This window comes from Talpa occidentalis, unplaced genomic scaffold (genome assembly GCF_014898055.3).
Source record: "Talpa occidentalis isolate TD23 unplaced genomic scaffold, MPIMG_talOcc4v2.1 talOcc4.9, whole genome shotgun sequence".
NCBI classification, from domain to species: Eukaryota; Metazoa; Chordata; class Mammalia; order Eulipotyphla; family Talpidae; genus Talpa; species Talpa occidentalis.
In genome coordinates this window covers 70,340,252-70,355,562 of record NW_023605305.1, presented here as the reverse complement: position 1 = coordinate 70,355,562, position 15,311 = coordinate 70,340,252, and the positions used below count along the sequence as shown (strand labels likewise).

Below are 15,311 nucleotides of genomic sequence, written 5' to 3'. Positions count from 1 at the left end.
TCTTTATCCACTTGTCAGTTGATTGGCACTAAGTTTGTTTCCAGTTCTTGGCTATTACAAAGAGTGTTACAACAAACATGGGTGTGCATACATCCCCTTGAATTAGCATTTTTGTATTTTTTTGGTAAATATCCAGAAGTGGAATGGCTGGTTTTTATGGAATTTCTTTTTTATTTTTTAGGAATCTTCATACAGCTTTCCATAATGACTGCAATTTACAGTCCCACCAACAGTGTACAAGGGTCCCCTTCTCTCCACATCCTCTCCAATACTTGGTATCTCTTGTCTTTTGGATAATAGCCATCCTCACAGATATTAGGTGGTATCTCATTTTGATTTGCATTTCTCTAAGAATAAAGATGATGAACATCATTTCATGTGCCTATTGGCAATATGTATGTCTTCGTTGGAGAAATGTCTGTTCTGATCCCCTACCCATTTTTTTATTGTTTTTTTTTTTGTTGAGTTTCATAAGTCCTTTGTTTATTTTGAATATTAGCCCTTTGTTGGACATATATTGAGCAAATATCTTCTCCTATTCAGTAGGATGTCTTTTCATTTTGTTTTTTTTTCTTTTATATTTTTTTACATCATTTTTCATTTTTTCACAATGTCTGCATTTTCATCTTGGTTATATTCCCCATACAATTCCCACCTCCCCTTATTTTGACCCTAATCCCGCCTCCTCTCCCTGCCCCCCAGAGTGTGTTTCTGGATTATAGTTACTTGTTGATTTTGATTTTTACTTTATTATAATTAGTCTTTTTCCTGGTCCCTTATTTAGGTTTACTAAATTCCTGCTATGAATGAGACCATCCAGTATTTTTTTTCTGGTTTATTTCGCTGAGCATGATCCCTTCTAGCTCCATCCATGTTGCTGCAAATTACATGAGTTTATCTTTTTTGATTGCTGAGTAATATTCCATTGTGTATATGTACCACATCTTCTTGATCCAGTCATCTATTTTTGGGCATTTGGGTTGTTTCCATAGTTTACCTATTGTAAATAGTGCTGCAATAGACATAGGGGTGCAGGTGCGCTTGAATTAATTATTCTGTGTCCTTTGGGTAAATACTTAGGAGTGGAATTGCTGGATCATATGGAAGCTCCATCTTTAGCAGGTTGAGGAATCTCCACACAGCTTTCCATAGTGGTTGGACCAGTTTGCACTCCCACCAGCAGTGCAGGAGAGTTCCTTTTTCTCCACATTCTCGCCAACATTTGTTGTAGCTAGTTTTTTTTAATATGTGCCAATCTCACTGGTGTAAGATGGTATCTCATTGTAGTTTTGATTTGCATTTCCCTGATTACAAGTGATGCTGAACAATTTTTCATATGCCTGTTCGCCATTTGCATTTCCTCTTTGGAGAAGTTTCTTTTTAGTTCTTCTGCCCATTTTTTGACTGGATTATTTACTTTGTTTTTGCTGAGTTTCTTCACCTCTTTGTAGATTATTGAAATCAGTCCTTTATCATTAGTGCTGTGTGCAAAAATTTTCTCCCAGTCGGTAGGGTGTCTCTTTGTTTTGGTTACTGTCTCTTTTGCTGTACAGAAGCTCTTTAATTTGATGTAGTCCCAGCTGTTTATCTTTGCCTTCACTATCACTGCTTTGGGTGATGAGTCTTTAAAGATGTTGCTGAGGTGTATGTCATGTAGTGTTTTGCCTATATGTCCTTCTATATATTTTATGGTTTCAGGTCTTATGTCTAGTTCTTTAATCCATTTTGAGTTGGTTTTTGTGCGTGGTGTGAGGTAGTAGTCAAGTTTCACTCTTTTGCATGTAGTGACCCAGTTTTCCCAGCACCATTTATTGAACAAGCTTTCTTTGCTCCATTGCATATTCTTTGCTCCTTTGTCAAAGACTGTAAATGACCGTAAATGACGGTAAATCTGTGGGTTCATTTCTGGATTTTCTGTTAGGTTCCATTGGTCCGTGTGTCTGTTCTTGCGCCAATACCATGCAGTTTTGTTTATTATGGCTTTGTAGTATAGTTTGAAATCTGGGAGTGTGATGCCTCCATTCCCTTCTTTTTTTTTTTTTCAGGAGAGCTTTGGCTATTCAGGGTTTTTGGTGACTCCATATGAATTTCATCAATATTTTTTCTATTTCTTTGAAGAATGACATTGAAATTTTTATTGGAATAGCATTGAATCTATAAATTGCTTTTAGTAGGATGGACATTTTGATAATTTTAATTTTTCCAATCCATGAGCAGGGGATGTCTTTCCATTTCTTTGTGTTTTCTGCTATTTCTTTAACAGTGTTTTATAGTTTTCTTTGTATAGGTCCTTTACCGCTTTTGTTAGATTTATTTCCAAGTATTTGATTTTTTTTTATAATAAAAAGGATGGTTTTCTTGATTTCTTCTTCTTCAGATTTATTGTTTGTGTATAGAAAGTCTACTGATTTCCGTGTGTTGATTTTGTATCCTGCCACTTTACTGAACTGATTGATGAGTTGAATTACTTTTTCTGTGGAGTTTTTGGGGTTCTCTATGTATATTATCATATCATCTGCAAATAGTGATAGTTTGACTTCTTTTCCTATTTGGATTCCTCGTATGTCTTTCTCTTGTCTTATTGCTCTGGCTATGGAATTCCAGTATTATATTGAAAAGCAGTGGTGAGAATGGACATCCTTGTCTTGTTCAGATCTTAATGAAAATGCTTTCAGCTTTTCACCATTGAGAATGATATTGGGTATGGGCTTGTCATAGATGGCCTTTATGATGTTGAGATATGTTACTTGTATCCTGAGAATTTCAAGGGCCTTTATCATAAATGGGTGTTGTGCTTTGTCAAAAGCTTTCTCAGCATCTATTGATACTATCATATGGTTTTTATATTTCTTTTCGTTGATGTTTTGGATTACATTGATTGATTTTTGGATGTTGAGCCATCCTTGTGTCCCTGGAATAAATCCTACTTGGTCGTGGTGAATTGTCTTATGGATACATTGTTGGATTCTGATAGCTAAGATTTTATTGAGAATTTTTGCATCAGTGTTCATTAGAGAGATCGGCTTGTAGTTTTCTTTTTTTGTGTTGTCCTTGTTCAGTTTTGGTATTAGTGTAATGTTGGCTTCATAGAATGTGTTTGGTATTATCCCTATCTTCTCAATTTTTTGAAAGAGTTTATGAAGGATAGGCACTAATTCATTTCCGAATGTTTGGTAGAAATCATTCGTAAATCCATCTGGTCCTGGGCTTTTGTTTTTGGGGAGGGTTTTAATTACCATTTCAATTTCACTGCTTGTAATTGGTCTGTTTAGGTGTTCTATTTCTTCTTTATCTAGCTTTGGGTGATTGTAGAGTTGTAGGAATTTGTCCATCTCTTCTAGATTGTTGCGCTTGTTTGCATACAACTGTTCATAGTAGTTTCTGATTATTCTTTTGATTTCTGCTGTGTCCGTTGTGATTTCTCCTTTTTCATTTGTGATCCTATTTATTTGTGCTTTCTCCCATTTTTCCTTTGTGAACCTGACTAGGGGTTTGTCTATTTTATTTATTTTTTCAAAGAACCAACTTTTGGTTTCATTGATCTTTTAGATTGTTTTTTAGTTTCTATTTCATTTATTTCTGATTTGATTTTTATTATTCCCTTTCTTCTACTGGTTTTAGGGTTTTTTTGTTATTCTTTTTCTAGTTCTTTGAGATGGGTGATTAGGTTGTTTCTTTCAGTTCTTTCTTTTTTTTTTTTTTTTTAAAGATTTATTTATTTATTTATACAAGCACTGGGCACAGTCAGAAGTGCAGGAGGGTGAGAGAATTCACCAGAGCCAGAGCGGGGAGCAGAGCAGGCAGAAGGACCGAAGTACACTGCTGAGGGGAGCAGCGGGCGGCAGGAGAGGTCTGCGCGCCATGTGGGACCCTCTTCTGGTGGCCGGGGAGCAGCCGGGGATCGAACCTGTGCTGCAGAGGCTGTGGGCATCTTTGCAACCCAGCGCGCAACCGCTGCACCACCGGGGAGTCCCTCTTTGAGTTCTTTCTTGTTTGTTGGTGTGAGCCTGTATTAAAATGTATTTTCCTCTTATTACTGCTTTTGCTGCATCCCATACATTTAGGAAATTGGTGTCCTCCTTGTCATTCAACTCAAAGTATTTTTAAATTTCTTCTTTGATCTCCTCATTAGTCCATTGGTCTTCCATTAGTGTGGGTTTCAATGTCCATGAGGTAGGAGGATTCCTTGCCTCTTTTTATGGTTCATTTCTAGCTTGATGCCTTCACAGTCAGAGAAGATGGTTGGTATGATTTCAATCTTGGTGTATCTGTTGATGTTTGTCTTGTGTCCCAGTATGTGATTGATCCTAGAGAATGATCCGTGTGTGCTTGAGAAAAATGTGTACTCAGACTTTTTGGCTTTAGTGTTCTATAGATGTCTGTTAAGCCCATAAGCTCTAGATCCTTATTTAGAGCTTTGGTGTCCTTACTTATTTTTTGTCTCATTGATCTATCTGTTGTTGATAATGGTGTGTTGAAGTCTCCTACTACATGTGTTTTCTCTGATGTCTGTTTCCAGAAATGATAATAGTTGTCTGATATATTTTGATGCTCCTTCATTTGGTGAGTATATGTTAATGAGTGTTATTTCTTCTTGAAGTATTGTCCCCTTGATCATGATGTAGTGACCATCTGGGTCTCTTTTTTACCTTTTTGAGTTTGAAATCTGTTTTATCTAATATAAGTATTGCTGTTCCTTCCTTCTTTTTTGGTCCATTTGCTTGTAGGAGTGTTTTCCATCCTTTTGCTTTCAGTCTATTTTTATCTTTTGTAGTTAAATGTGTTTCCTGGAGACAGCCAAAAGTTGGGTTTTTTTCTTTTCCAGCCTGAGATTCTGTGTCTTTTTATTGAAGGGTTTAGTCCATTTACATTTAGAGCTAATATTGATATGTTAGCCTCTGTATTTGCCATTTTGTTGTCTTTTTTCTGGTTTTATTTATTTGTTTGTTTGTTTTAATTTTTTGTCTTGTTTCGTTCTTATTCATCCCTCTGTTGGTTCTAGCTTTAGGACTCCTTGTAGTATTTTTTAGAGTAGGGGTTTAGTCATAATGAAATTCCGGAGTTTCTGTTTGTCTGGGAAGGTCCTAATTCTTTCTTCATAGAGGAAGGAAAGCTTTGCAGGATAGAGTATTCTTGGTTGGCATTTGTTGTCTTGGAGTTTATTGACTATTTCCCTCCACTCTCTCCTTGCCCATAGTATTTCTTCAGAGAAGTCTGAGGTCAGCCTGATTGGTTTTTCCTTTGTATGTTATCTGTTTCTTCCCTCTTGTCAGCTTCATTATTTCTCCTTGTCTTGGATCTTGGGAGCTTTACTATTATGTGTCATGCTGTATTTTTCCTTTCATCATGGAAGTTTGCTGTTCTTCTTGCTTCTTGTATGTCATTTTCAGCAACTTCTTCATGTTTGGGAAGTTCTCTTCAATTATTTCCTTGGATATTTTCTCTGTTCCTATGTCTCTCCACTCCTTCTGGGATTCCTATAACTCTTATATTTCCTTTCCTCATGGAGTCAGACAATTCCCGAAGTCTTTCTTCATTCTTTTTCCTTCATATTTCTCTTTCCTTTTCTGTTTTGGTTCGTTTTATTTCTGTGTCTTCAAGAGTGTTTATTCATTCTTCCATTTCATCTATTCTGTTTTCAGAATATTTCTATTCTGCTTTTCCCAGAGTTCTTTAGCTCCTCCATAAATCCTTTGATCTCCTGCATTTCCTTCACTTCCCTCTTTAGGGACTCAGTGTCATTCTTCTGATCATTGATTATTTTTCCCATATCATTTTTGACTTCTTTCAGTTTTTTAATCATGGCGATTTTAAATTCTCTATCAGGAAGGCTCAGAAGTTCTTCCAAGTCACTGTTCTTGCATTCTGGTGGGTTATTTTCTTTTTGTGATGTGTCTTTTCCTTGAGGACTTGCTTGCTTGCTTGCAGTTTTTCTTCTCCCTGCTGCTTGTTTTCTAATTTGTCCTATTGGGACACTGTGTCACTGGTATTGACTGGCATCTTTTTGGTGTGCTCTTTTTGGGATGTCAGAAACTGGTGGTCCAATCGAGTCAAAAACTGTTATGCCAAAAGTCCAGTAGGGCAGTGATACTATGAATATGTAGTGTTCGCTGTCACAGAAAATCTCCTTCTGTATTTGTTTAATTCCAGAGGTGGGTCTTGCGGTCCCACAGACTGCCCTGTCCATGGCTGGATCACCTGCTGGGCTCCAAATTGCTGGATCCCCCTCTGGGCTCCAACTGGTGGCCAGACAGGGCCTGGCTTGTGGGGGCTTTTCAGCTCACCTCTGGCTGTGGGGGCAGCCCTTTCCCAGTTCCACGCAGTCTAGGCAGATTCTGGACACAAAGATACCTGGTCTAAAATGGCGATTCAAGAGGGTACTTCCCTGCACCCACGGTATGCCCAGATGGTGGCTAGATCCCCCCTCTCTGTCTTTTCATTTTGATGCAAGTTTCTTTCATTGTGCAGGAGCTTTTTAGTTTGATGTAGTCTCATTTGTTCATTTTTGTTTTTGTTTCCCTTGCCATTGGAGCAACAGGACTTTTAACAAGTTGAAACAGACTATAAGAGGCAGAAAATAAAAAAACATAATTAATAAAGAAGGAACATATCAGATCTGGATGATGAATGGACAATAGATGAATAATGATGAATAGAAGATGGATGGATAGTGGATGAATTTATCTGAAAGCTCAGTTCCCAGTAGATGCTTGGAAATGTTTGAATGGATGGGGAGGAGGAGAAATGTATGAAAGGACTGAGTCAAAGGCAGAGAGTACAATCACCAATTCTCAGTCAGTTGAAGATGGTGACACACTTTCATGGGTTTCCTGGCTCTCTATCTCCATCGAAGCCAGGGCTAATACCAACTAAATCTGACCATTATATGAGAGAAGATCCCTTGCTAGTGGCACTACTGAGCTCTTTCTTCCATAAACACAACGTAGTCACCTAGGAGCTGGGGCTGGCTAACTTGTGCCATGAATATGCATGGAGGGAGGGGGCAGTGATGGACTGGAGGGGAGCAGAAATGAACGGATGACAGCAGCAAACCTCAGATCTTATTTTCAACTTTAATCTTCGATCCTTTTGTCAGGGTTTCCCTGGACCCCGCGGGGAGAAAGGTGACCGGAGTGAACGTGGAGAAAAGGTGGGGGCAGGTGGAGAGAAAACAGAGGCAGATGGAGGCTGGGAGGGGGCACAGGGCAGGCTGCAGACCCAGGCTCATCTCTCTGGTAAGTGTTGGAGGCCAGCCATAGCCATGACCCCATCTCCTCTTTGTACAGGGGGAGCGAGGTGTCCCAGGACGGAAAGGAGTGAAGGGCCAGAAGGGTGAACCGGGACCACCAGGCCTGGACCAGCCATGTCCTGTGGTACGTGTCAGAGCAGTTTAGGCACCTCAACCCATTCTTTGCTGCCCTAGGCTGGGTCCAACATCTTCCCAGTTCTCAGAGCTCAGCTGCACATCCCAGAAGTCAAACTGGCTCTGCCTGGGGTGCCCATGCTGACAGGCCGCCATTGCTAGCACTGCTGTCAAGCTCCTCTCACTCTGTTCCCAGGCACAGGGGATCCAACCCCTCTACAGAGATGAAAGCCTGGCCAGAGGCAGAGTCCCCTCAGCGTCCAGGGCCATAGGGGGAGTGGAAACTACCTTGCCTCTGAGTCTTTCCTCTCCACCCCTGAAAAAGGTTTTTTTGGTCTGGGGTGGTTCTACCTCTCCCCCTGAATCTCCATATGCCCTAGAGCCCCTTCTTTTCCTTTGCACACCCCCAATCTTTTTCCTTTCCATTTTCTCCCACAGCCCCCAGCCTGGTTTCTGAAATAACCAATTCAGTTTCCTCTTTCCAGAAGGGAGGAGGGTTTACATGTTGGACTCTTCCAGAGGAACTCAGAAAAGACCAGAAAAACACAACTGAGTTTCCATATGACCACATGTTCAGACCCAGCTCTGCTGCAGCCCCCAGAGCATGGAGAGGGGCCTCCAGCTATGATGTGTACAGGTCGCCTTCCAAAGGGGTACCAGAGCCAGGGACCCAGACCTCTGACATCCTTTGTCCCTTAGTCTCATCCATATAGTGGGACACCAATTCCTTCCTCTGTTGGTTTTGAGGAATCTATTAAGTAAAGACATGAACAGAGCAAAAGTACACACACAGAAATGCCAGGGACAGCAGGGGACAGGTGGCCCCATACCTCATGCCCTGGGCCAGGACTTCCCTCTAAGTCATAAGTGTGTGTCTTTGAAACAGGAGAATCCTAAATGCAGAAGCAAACAAGGGGCCCTGGGGTCCAGGGTCCTAACGAGGGGCAGTGGGCCCTGGCCTGTGCTATACGGTCTGGTCTGCTGTATGCTGTGCTGTGTTCTGCTGAGCCAGCCCTCTGGGTCGCCTGTGCCTGCGGCTCTGCCCTGCATTTCCTCGCCACCTGCCTTTGCATTCTCCCTTCCTCCCCACTTCCTTTCAGGCCCCAGCCTGTACTCCCACATGTCCTAGGCCTGTGCATGTGTCTCAGAATAGAGTGTGCGTTCACCATAAGAGTCCCAGGGACTCTAGGCTGAAGGTCAGCCTTTGTCCCTTTCTAGTTCCCCCAGTACAAGAAACCCATCCACTGCTCATGTAGGATGGCTGAGTTGCCCAGCTGGTGCCCCTAGACAAGGGTGTGGTGGCCACACCCTTGTCTAGTTTGTGCCCTGATGGCCTTCACCTGCCTCACTCTGTCTGCTACCCAGACAGACCTGAGAGGGATGCCATTTATTCACTCATGGAGAAAGCTCTCAGACCCCCAGTGAGAGGGACCAGGGCCACTGTCAAGACCACCAGGCAGGAAGCTATGCAGCCCCTCTCCCTCAGCAGGGCCAGCCCATGCCTTCTCCTGGCCTCAAATGTCCAGCCCACTGCCTGGTAGCCCACAGTGTCCTCCTGGTCTGCACAGTCCTTTGAAAGCACACTTGGGACAAGCAGTCAGGGGTCTTGTATCCTGAGACTGGCTACCCAGGGGTCAGGCATTCGAGCCTTGCCTTGGTGGCATCCGGCAGCCTCAGGTGGAAGCTCCTAGACTGCACCTCCCTGTAAAATGGCAGGGGTGTGTGGAATATAGAGAACCCCATCACTGAAGCCTCCTTCCTTTCTAGGGCCCCGACGGGCTGCCCGTGCCTGGCTGCTGGCATAAGGTACCTTGCAAAAAAGGGTCTCCCCCCAGACTGGGCGAAGGTAGGGGGAACAATGAGGGGTCCCAAGGTTGGGTGTCAGTGGCCTCCCATACAATCAGAGTGAATAATGGTTTCCCTTCACCACCCTAGTTTCAACTCTCCCATCGTGTGATCTGTGGTCCCGGGTGATTGTGTTCAACCCATCCTGTTGGTCATCCAGGCCCCACTAGTGCAAAACATCAGCACCCCTGGGACTTTGTCCAACTGCCCCACCATGAGGGTGTAGGGGCCAAGATCCAAGTGGTTTGGGGGCGCACCTGCTCCACAGATATATCAAGACAGGTGCCCAGGCCAGGGTGGATGCCTCATGACCCCTCCTCACCTTCAGTCTTTCCCTCCGCTTCCAGTGATCCCCAGGACCCAGGTCACAACCTGTACAGATCCATGTGGACTTTTTTAATGTTTGTAAAAAAAAAAAAAAACAGTAATATATTGATTTTTTTATGGGATGTCCCACCTGTGGCCTTTTAACATCTAAGAAGATGCCCACCCCGGCACGGGAATGACCAGCGTGTAAGGCTGCAGGAAAGTGGCTAGGCCAGTCGCCAGGAATGGTGTACCCATGGCTTTCTTGGAAGGAAACGAAGGCGAAAGTGCCTGGCTCAGGTGAGCCTGCAAAGACACCAGGTTGGGCCTTCGGTCCTGATCAGCAGAGAGACTCCAGCTGCCCCCTGTCCCCTGAAGCTCTGGAGCCCCCGGGCCTGACCCCATTCAAAAAGGTCAGAACTTGGACTAACACTGAAGATGCTCCCAGCCTCTCTGGCCTCAGTCAGAGCCAGCTTGCCCACTCTTTGGGGTCCCCCTAGGCCCTGGGCTCACCAGGGCAGGACAAGACTCTGGCCCAGCACTTGAAGTTGGATGCTAGAAGCTGTGGCAAGCAGCCTGGACAGATCTAGCTGCCGTCCAGTTCAGTAGACCTCAGGAAGCCAGCCTACGTCCTCTGATCCCAAGTAGAGACCAAGCACTGTGATCGCCATCATGTGGACCCAGCTGGTGGACCCAAATGGAGGGACCCCCATGATGCCCAAGTGCAGAGGACAATGGGGCACAGGCTGCAGTGGCTGCTACTTCCTATTTGTCTCCACGCCACCCAAAACAGGGACTTAGCTGGCCTGAGGAGACGGGCCTCCGGCTCAGAGCTCGGATTTCACTGGCCCCAAGTCTCCCACGCAGGAGAACTCTGGTCAGCCAGCCAAAATGGTCCTCCTGGACCATTTTGGATACAGGAAAAGAGCCTCAGGGCTGGTTCCCAGCCACCTGACCAGGGGGCCGTTGGGAGAAGAAGCTTCCCTCCTTCAGCCACCACTCTGGCCCAGCTACTTGCTTCTCCTCTCTGTATAGATGGATATCGCTGTGTTAATAAACTGCCAAGGTGTGTCTGGGTGTGTCTGTCCTTGCAGACTGCCCCTCACTGGGGTACCCCTGGGAAAGGTTTGACAAATAACAAAAAAAACCAACCCCATTCCTTTAAAGATCAAACTTCCTTTGTTAAATGATCCTTGAATTGGGTAGTATCCCGCCTGCTTTTATAAGCAGGAAGAAGCAAGATTAGGGATGAAGGAATTATTTCAGGCTTAGGCAGCCTGCATTTGGGGAATGCAAACAGGTCCCTAGCATGATCTCATCTTCCTTGGGGAATTGGAAAAGATGATCTCATTGGTGCCAGTCAGAAAATTCCATGCTCACCAGGTAGGAATCCAACCCTGGGGAGGCTGAAACCACAGAGGGTTTAAAATCACAGTTAAGCTAGGTCTTAAGTCTTTGTGGGCTTAACAAGTGCCTCCATCCTGGACCTCTTTTTTAACAGGTTTCAGTGTGTCCTTTGATGGGTGGTCAGAGATAAAGGGACTTTCCCTGGGCCCAGGCGGCCCTGGAAACCAGAGGAAGCAGTTCAGGTCAGGGAAAGATGGCGTTTAGAAGGAGGAAGACACGGACTAGAGGCCAGGACCTGCCGTTACTATCTGAGCCCTCTGACCAGTTGCATGCCTCACTGGGCCTTTGAGGAGTCCACTGACCAGTGACTGCTCTATAACAAATCACCTCTAAATGTGTTGCCCTGAAGCAATGGGCCCCTCTATTTCTGGCTTGCAGGGGGTTAAAGGGTTAATGGGCTCAGCAGGTGGTGGTTGCTCAAGTTCTCCCACACCTAGTGGGCAATGCTGACTCTCAGCTGAGAGGGCAGGAGTCCAGAACACCGGGCCTCCCTTTAATCTGGGCTTCCTCGAAACATGGCACTGGATTCCAAGGGTAAATGTCCTGGGTGGACCCGGTGAAAGTGAGGTCAGCTTGTATGGCCAAGCCTTAAAAGTCACATGGTTTCATTTCCTGCCAGAATTAGAAGTTTATCCCAATTCAAGGGAAAAGTGTCAGTCTCCTATTTTTCTTTAAAGGATTGATTTATTTATGCACACAAGAGCTGGGGTACAGGACAGAGGTGTGGAGGGTGAGAGGATTCACCAGAGACAGAGTAGGGAACCAAACAGGCAGATTGACTGAAATACACTGCTGAGGGGAGCAGCGGATGAGACAGGAGAGGTCTGCTGCGCTATGTGGGCCTCCTCCCTGGCTGGGCATCGAACTCGTGCTGCAGTGGCTGCTCATAGCTTCATAGGTTGTGTCTTAACCCCTTGTGCCACCAGTCCCTATTTTAAGAAGTAAATGTTGAGTTACAGATCTTTTTGCTATGCTCTTAGAAAATTCAACTTGCCACCTCATTTGACAGTGATGCTCACACCAGATTGTGGTCAAGTGAGAACAATTATGTGGAATACTTGAAGAACCTAGAACAGGTCAGGTGCCTGGAAGCACCCATGACTCAGTTCCCTCTCTCCTCCTGACACAAGACCAAACAAGTCTGACATAGTCGAACAGCATGTCTGTGCCTCTCATCCCAGCTGGTCCTACAACAACCCTGAGAGGGACCCAGGGAATGTGTCCCTGGTTCACAGATGACAACACCAGACACATGCAGGGTGGTATAGACGAGACAGTGTCTCCAGACTTATCCTTCCCCAAGCACTGAGGCCTACGGAGGGTCACAGAATGGGTAGTCCCCCCACCACGACATGCACATTGCTACATGACTCCCTTGATAAGCAGGAGAGGCCCAGCCACGATGGCAAAGAAGGAGGAACTCGTCAAGTCCCCACCTCTGTCTCCCTAAGTCGCCGCTGGTAATGGCAAACCACGCAGCTTACCAGTCATCCAGGTCCTTGGGGCTGTGATGACTGATGGAGGCCACTGGGCTTCCAAGAGTCTTTGGAGCACTAGCACCACATCTCACAAATCAACTGCACCCCACAGCTTGTCATCCACTCCTTCCTCCACCCAGGTACCTCCCGGGTACCTCATCAGCCTTTTGAAGGGCAGAAGCTGTGTGGTAGGTGTCACCAAGTCCGTGACATGTGGTAAGACTGAGGCTCCACAGGGAGAGTCGCCTACCCTGGGATGCAAAGCCAGGAGGTGGTGGCAGACTTGTGCCTGGCCTTCAGATGTCCTCCAATTCGTCTTTCTGAAATTGCCTGGAAGGCATGGAGTTTGCTAGGCAGCGCCAAAGATGGGGTATAATTAATGGGCAGATCTCCCTGGGGTGAAGTCATGTGTTCCCCTTCCCCCAGGAGGAGGCCATTCATGGCTAAACGCTGCCCTCTTGTGGCATCATACCACATATCCTCAGGTTGGCAAACAACCTAGAACCTACTGAGCCCTCCAAGAATTTGGAGTAGAAGCAAGAGATCACAGAAGAGTAAATGACTTGATCAAGGTCTGGAGCACCCTGCCTTCCAGCTGAGCCCTGAGAACGGTAGGGTCTCATCTGTTGCTAAGAAAGGTAGCTCTGCCTCACACTCCCATTTGAAAGAAAAGCTTGTTTATTGAACCCCACTCTGTTCCATGGTGGCTAAACTGATCACAAGCATTTCACTTTTGCAGATGAATGTGAGGCTTAGGAGCATTGGGCTCACCTAGGTCTCCTTCTTCCTGATCTGTGGGTATTGCTAGAGATGAAAGGGATGCTTATAGTTGTCTCAATAATTCAGGGACATTCCTAGCATTCAGCAGGCAGAGCTAAAGATATCAAACATTGGAAACATATGAGACAGTCCTGCCCAATGATAACTCATCTCACCAAGAACACCAGTGCTGCCTGCTTTGAGAAACACCATGCCCTGGATTCAAATCTTGACTAGTCACATCTCCCCCTTCCCCTGTTTTTGGCCTCCAATGGCACCCCCAAATGCAGGACATGAGATAACAGACAGAGGAATGCTTAGCAAGGGGTCAGGGCCAGGAAGGAGTGAGCTTTTATGAACAGGAAAATAGGAGAGGATTACCGCTGGTGTCCTGCCCCCTGTTGTAGATACTCTTGGCCAACTGGTCTGACATCCGATTGCATGGCCTCCAGACCCTGCACATCCCCCGAGCTTATGAGATATGGGCCAGGCCAGGCTGTAGTCTCCTCACTCCCTTCTCTGAGATTGGAAAAACCTCTGATTCAACTTGACTTATCTGAGCTTTCCTGGACCTATAATAAGACAGACCTGTGTTTGGGCTGCAAGATAGGGCCAATGATAGGAACCAAATGAGACATCCCTCATGCACACATTCCACTAAAAGCTGAAACCACAGGACATAGAGGCACCCATGGGTTTCTCCACCAAAGAGGAACAGATCCATTGAAATACCCACTGACCCCTCAGTCCCACTTATCTGTCACCTACAGGGGTGGGGGAGGAGCCCCAGAAAAGTATAGGCCACAAGCAACCTCTCTTGGTTAATTTGGGAGAAATTTTTTTCAAGAATCACACATAGGGTTCAATTCAACTCTGCAATGAAAAGAGAAATTCCATTCAGTTTGGGAATTTGAAAAAGTTTGGGAGGTAATAGTTGCAAAGTCCCTGAATTGTACACTTAAAATACTTAAGATGAAAAGTTCCATGTTATGTTTGTTACCACGATTTTCTTAAATGTCAACTGCTCTTTAATAAATATCTTGAGCATTTTACAGTTTTATGGGGTGAAAATGATATCAGCAAAAAGGAAGCAAAGTCTAAGTTGGGAGTGTGAAGAGGTAGACAGGAGAGCCAAACAGGGGCCTCCCCTTTCCCTGTTCACCCAGGACACCCCTTACCCTCAGATTGCAGCCCCAGGTTCTAGTTCTAGGGTTCATGGAGGCAGAAAGTCCCAGTGCCCGACACCAGGAAGGCAAATCGCTCTGCTATCCCAGCTTCCCAGGCCCTTGGGGGCATTTCCCTCTCACTCCCTGTACTGGGTGTCAGGCAGACCAGAGCTGGACTTCAGCCTCTGTTGCATATTTGCTGTGTTTCTGAGAGCAACGACCTTTCTCTTTCTGGGCTCCAGGTTCATGAGACCTCCTTTTTTTTTTTAATAATTTATTTATATTTTACATCATTGTTCTTTTTTTTTTTTTACAATGTTTGCTTTCTTTTCTCAGATGTAGTCCCCATAGAATTCCCACCACAAATTCACCCGTGCACCATCACCATAGTCCCTTGTGCTCTTCCCGCCCTCGTTTTGATCCCTCTCCCTCTTCCTCCCCTGCAGAATGCCTCTGATTTTAGTTGTCTGTTTATTTTTGTTTTGTTGTGTTGTTTTTTATTGTTATTTTTATTGTTTTTTTTTCCTGATCCCTTATTTGTTTCCCCTATAGTCCTCCTATAAGTGAAACCATCTCTTTGTATTTTAACACGGCATGGTGCAGATAGATCTGTTTTTCCCTGCCTGGATTCTAGCAGGAACGGTGCTTCCCTGAAGGCAGTGCCCGAGACCTCCTTGGTCAGCCCTTGCAGAAGCCCTGTGCCCGCCCTCTACTCTTCCTGCTGATCCTTCCTGCTGCTCAAATACCAGATCCTGCTCCAGTGCTTCACCTATCCTGAGCCTCCAGCTGTGGACCATACTGGGTGCCCCTAACACATTCCCAGTCATCACACGCGCCAGGTATTACAGTGCATGCCATTTTATGCACAATGAAAGCGACTCAGAGATTGAGCCCGAGGCTCCCCGGAGCGAGAACCGTTAGAGCTCAAAGCCCTGCTTGGGAGCTGGAAACATTGGCAGGGTCACCCGAGGACACTTCCCAGAGAAG

General features: G+C 45.2%; 1 protein-coding gene across 1 annotated transcript in view; it reads left to right on the top strand.

Moving 5' to 3' along the window:
* COL23A1 (collagen type XXIII alpha 1 chain) overlaps positions 1 to 11,313 on the top strand; it is a 395,499-nt gene extending 384,186 nt beyond the window's left edge. The window contains exons 26-29 of the mRNA XM_054690972.1: positions 7,097 to 7,150; positions 7,287 to 7,373; positions 9,131 to 9,169; positions 9,688 to 11,313. Coding sequence (XP_054546947.1) covers positions 7,097 to 7,150; positions 7,287 to 7,373; positions 9,131 to 9,169; positions 9,688 to 9,714 — 207 coding nt within the window. The 3' untranslated portion in view covers positions 9,715 to 11,313. The remainder of the gene's footprint in view (positions 1 to 7,096; positions 7,151 to 7,286; positions 7,374 to 9,130; positions 9,170 to 9,687) is intronic.
* Positions 11,314 to 15,311: the final 3,998 nt, after the last annotated feature.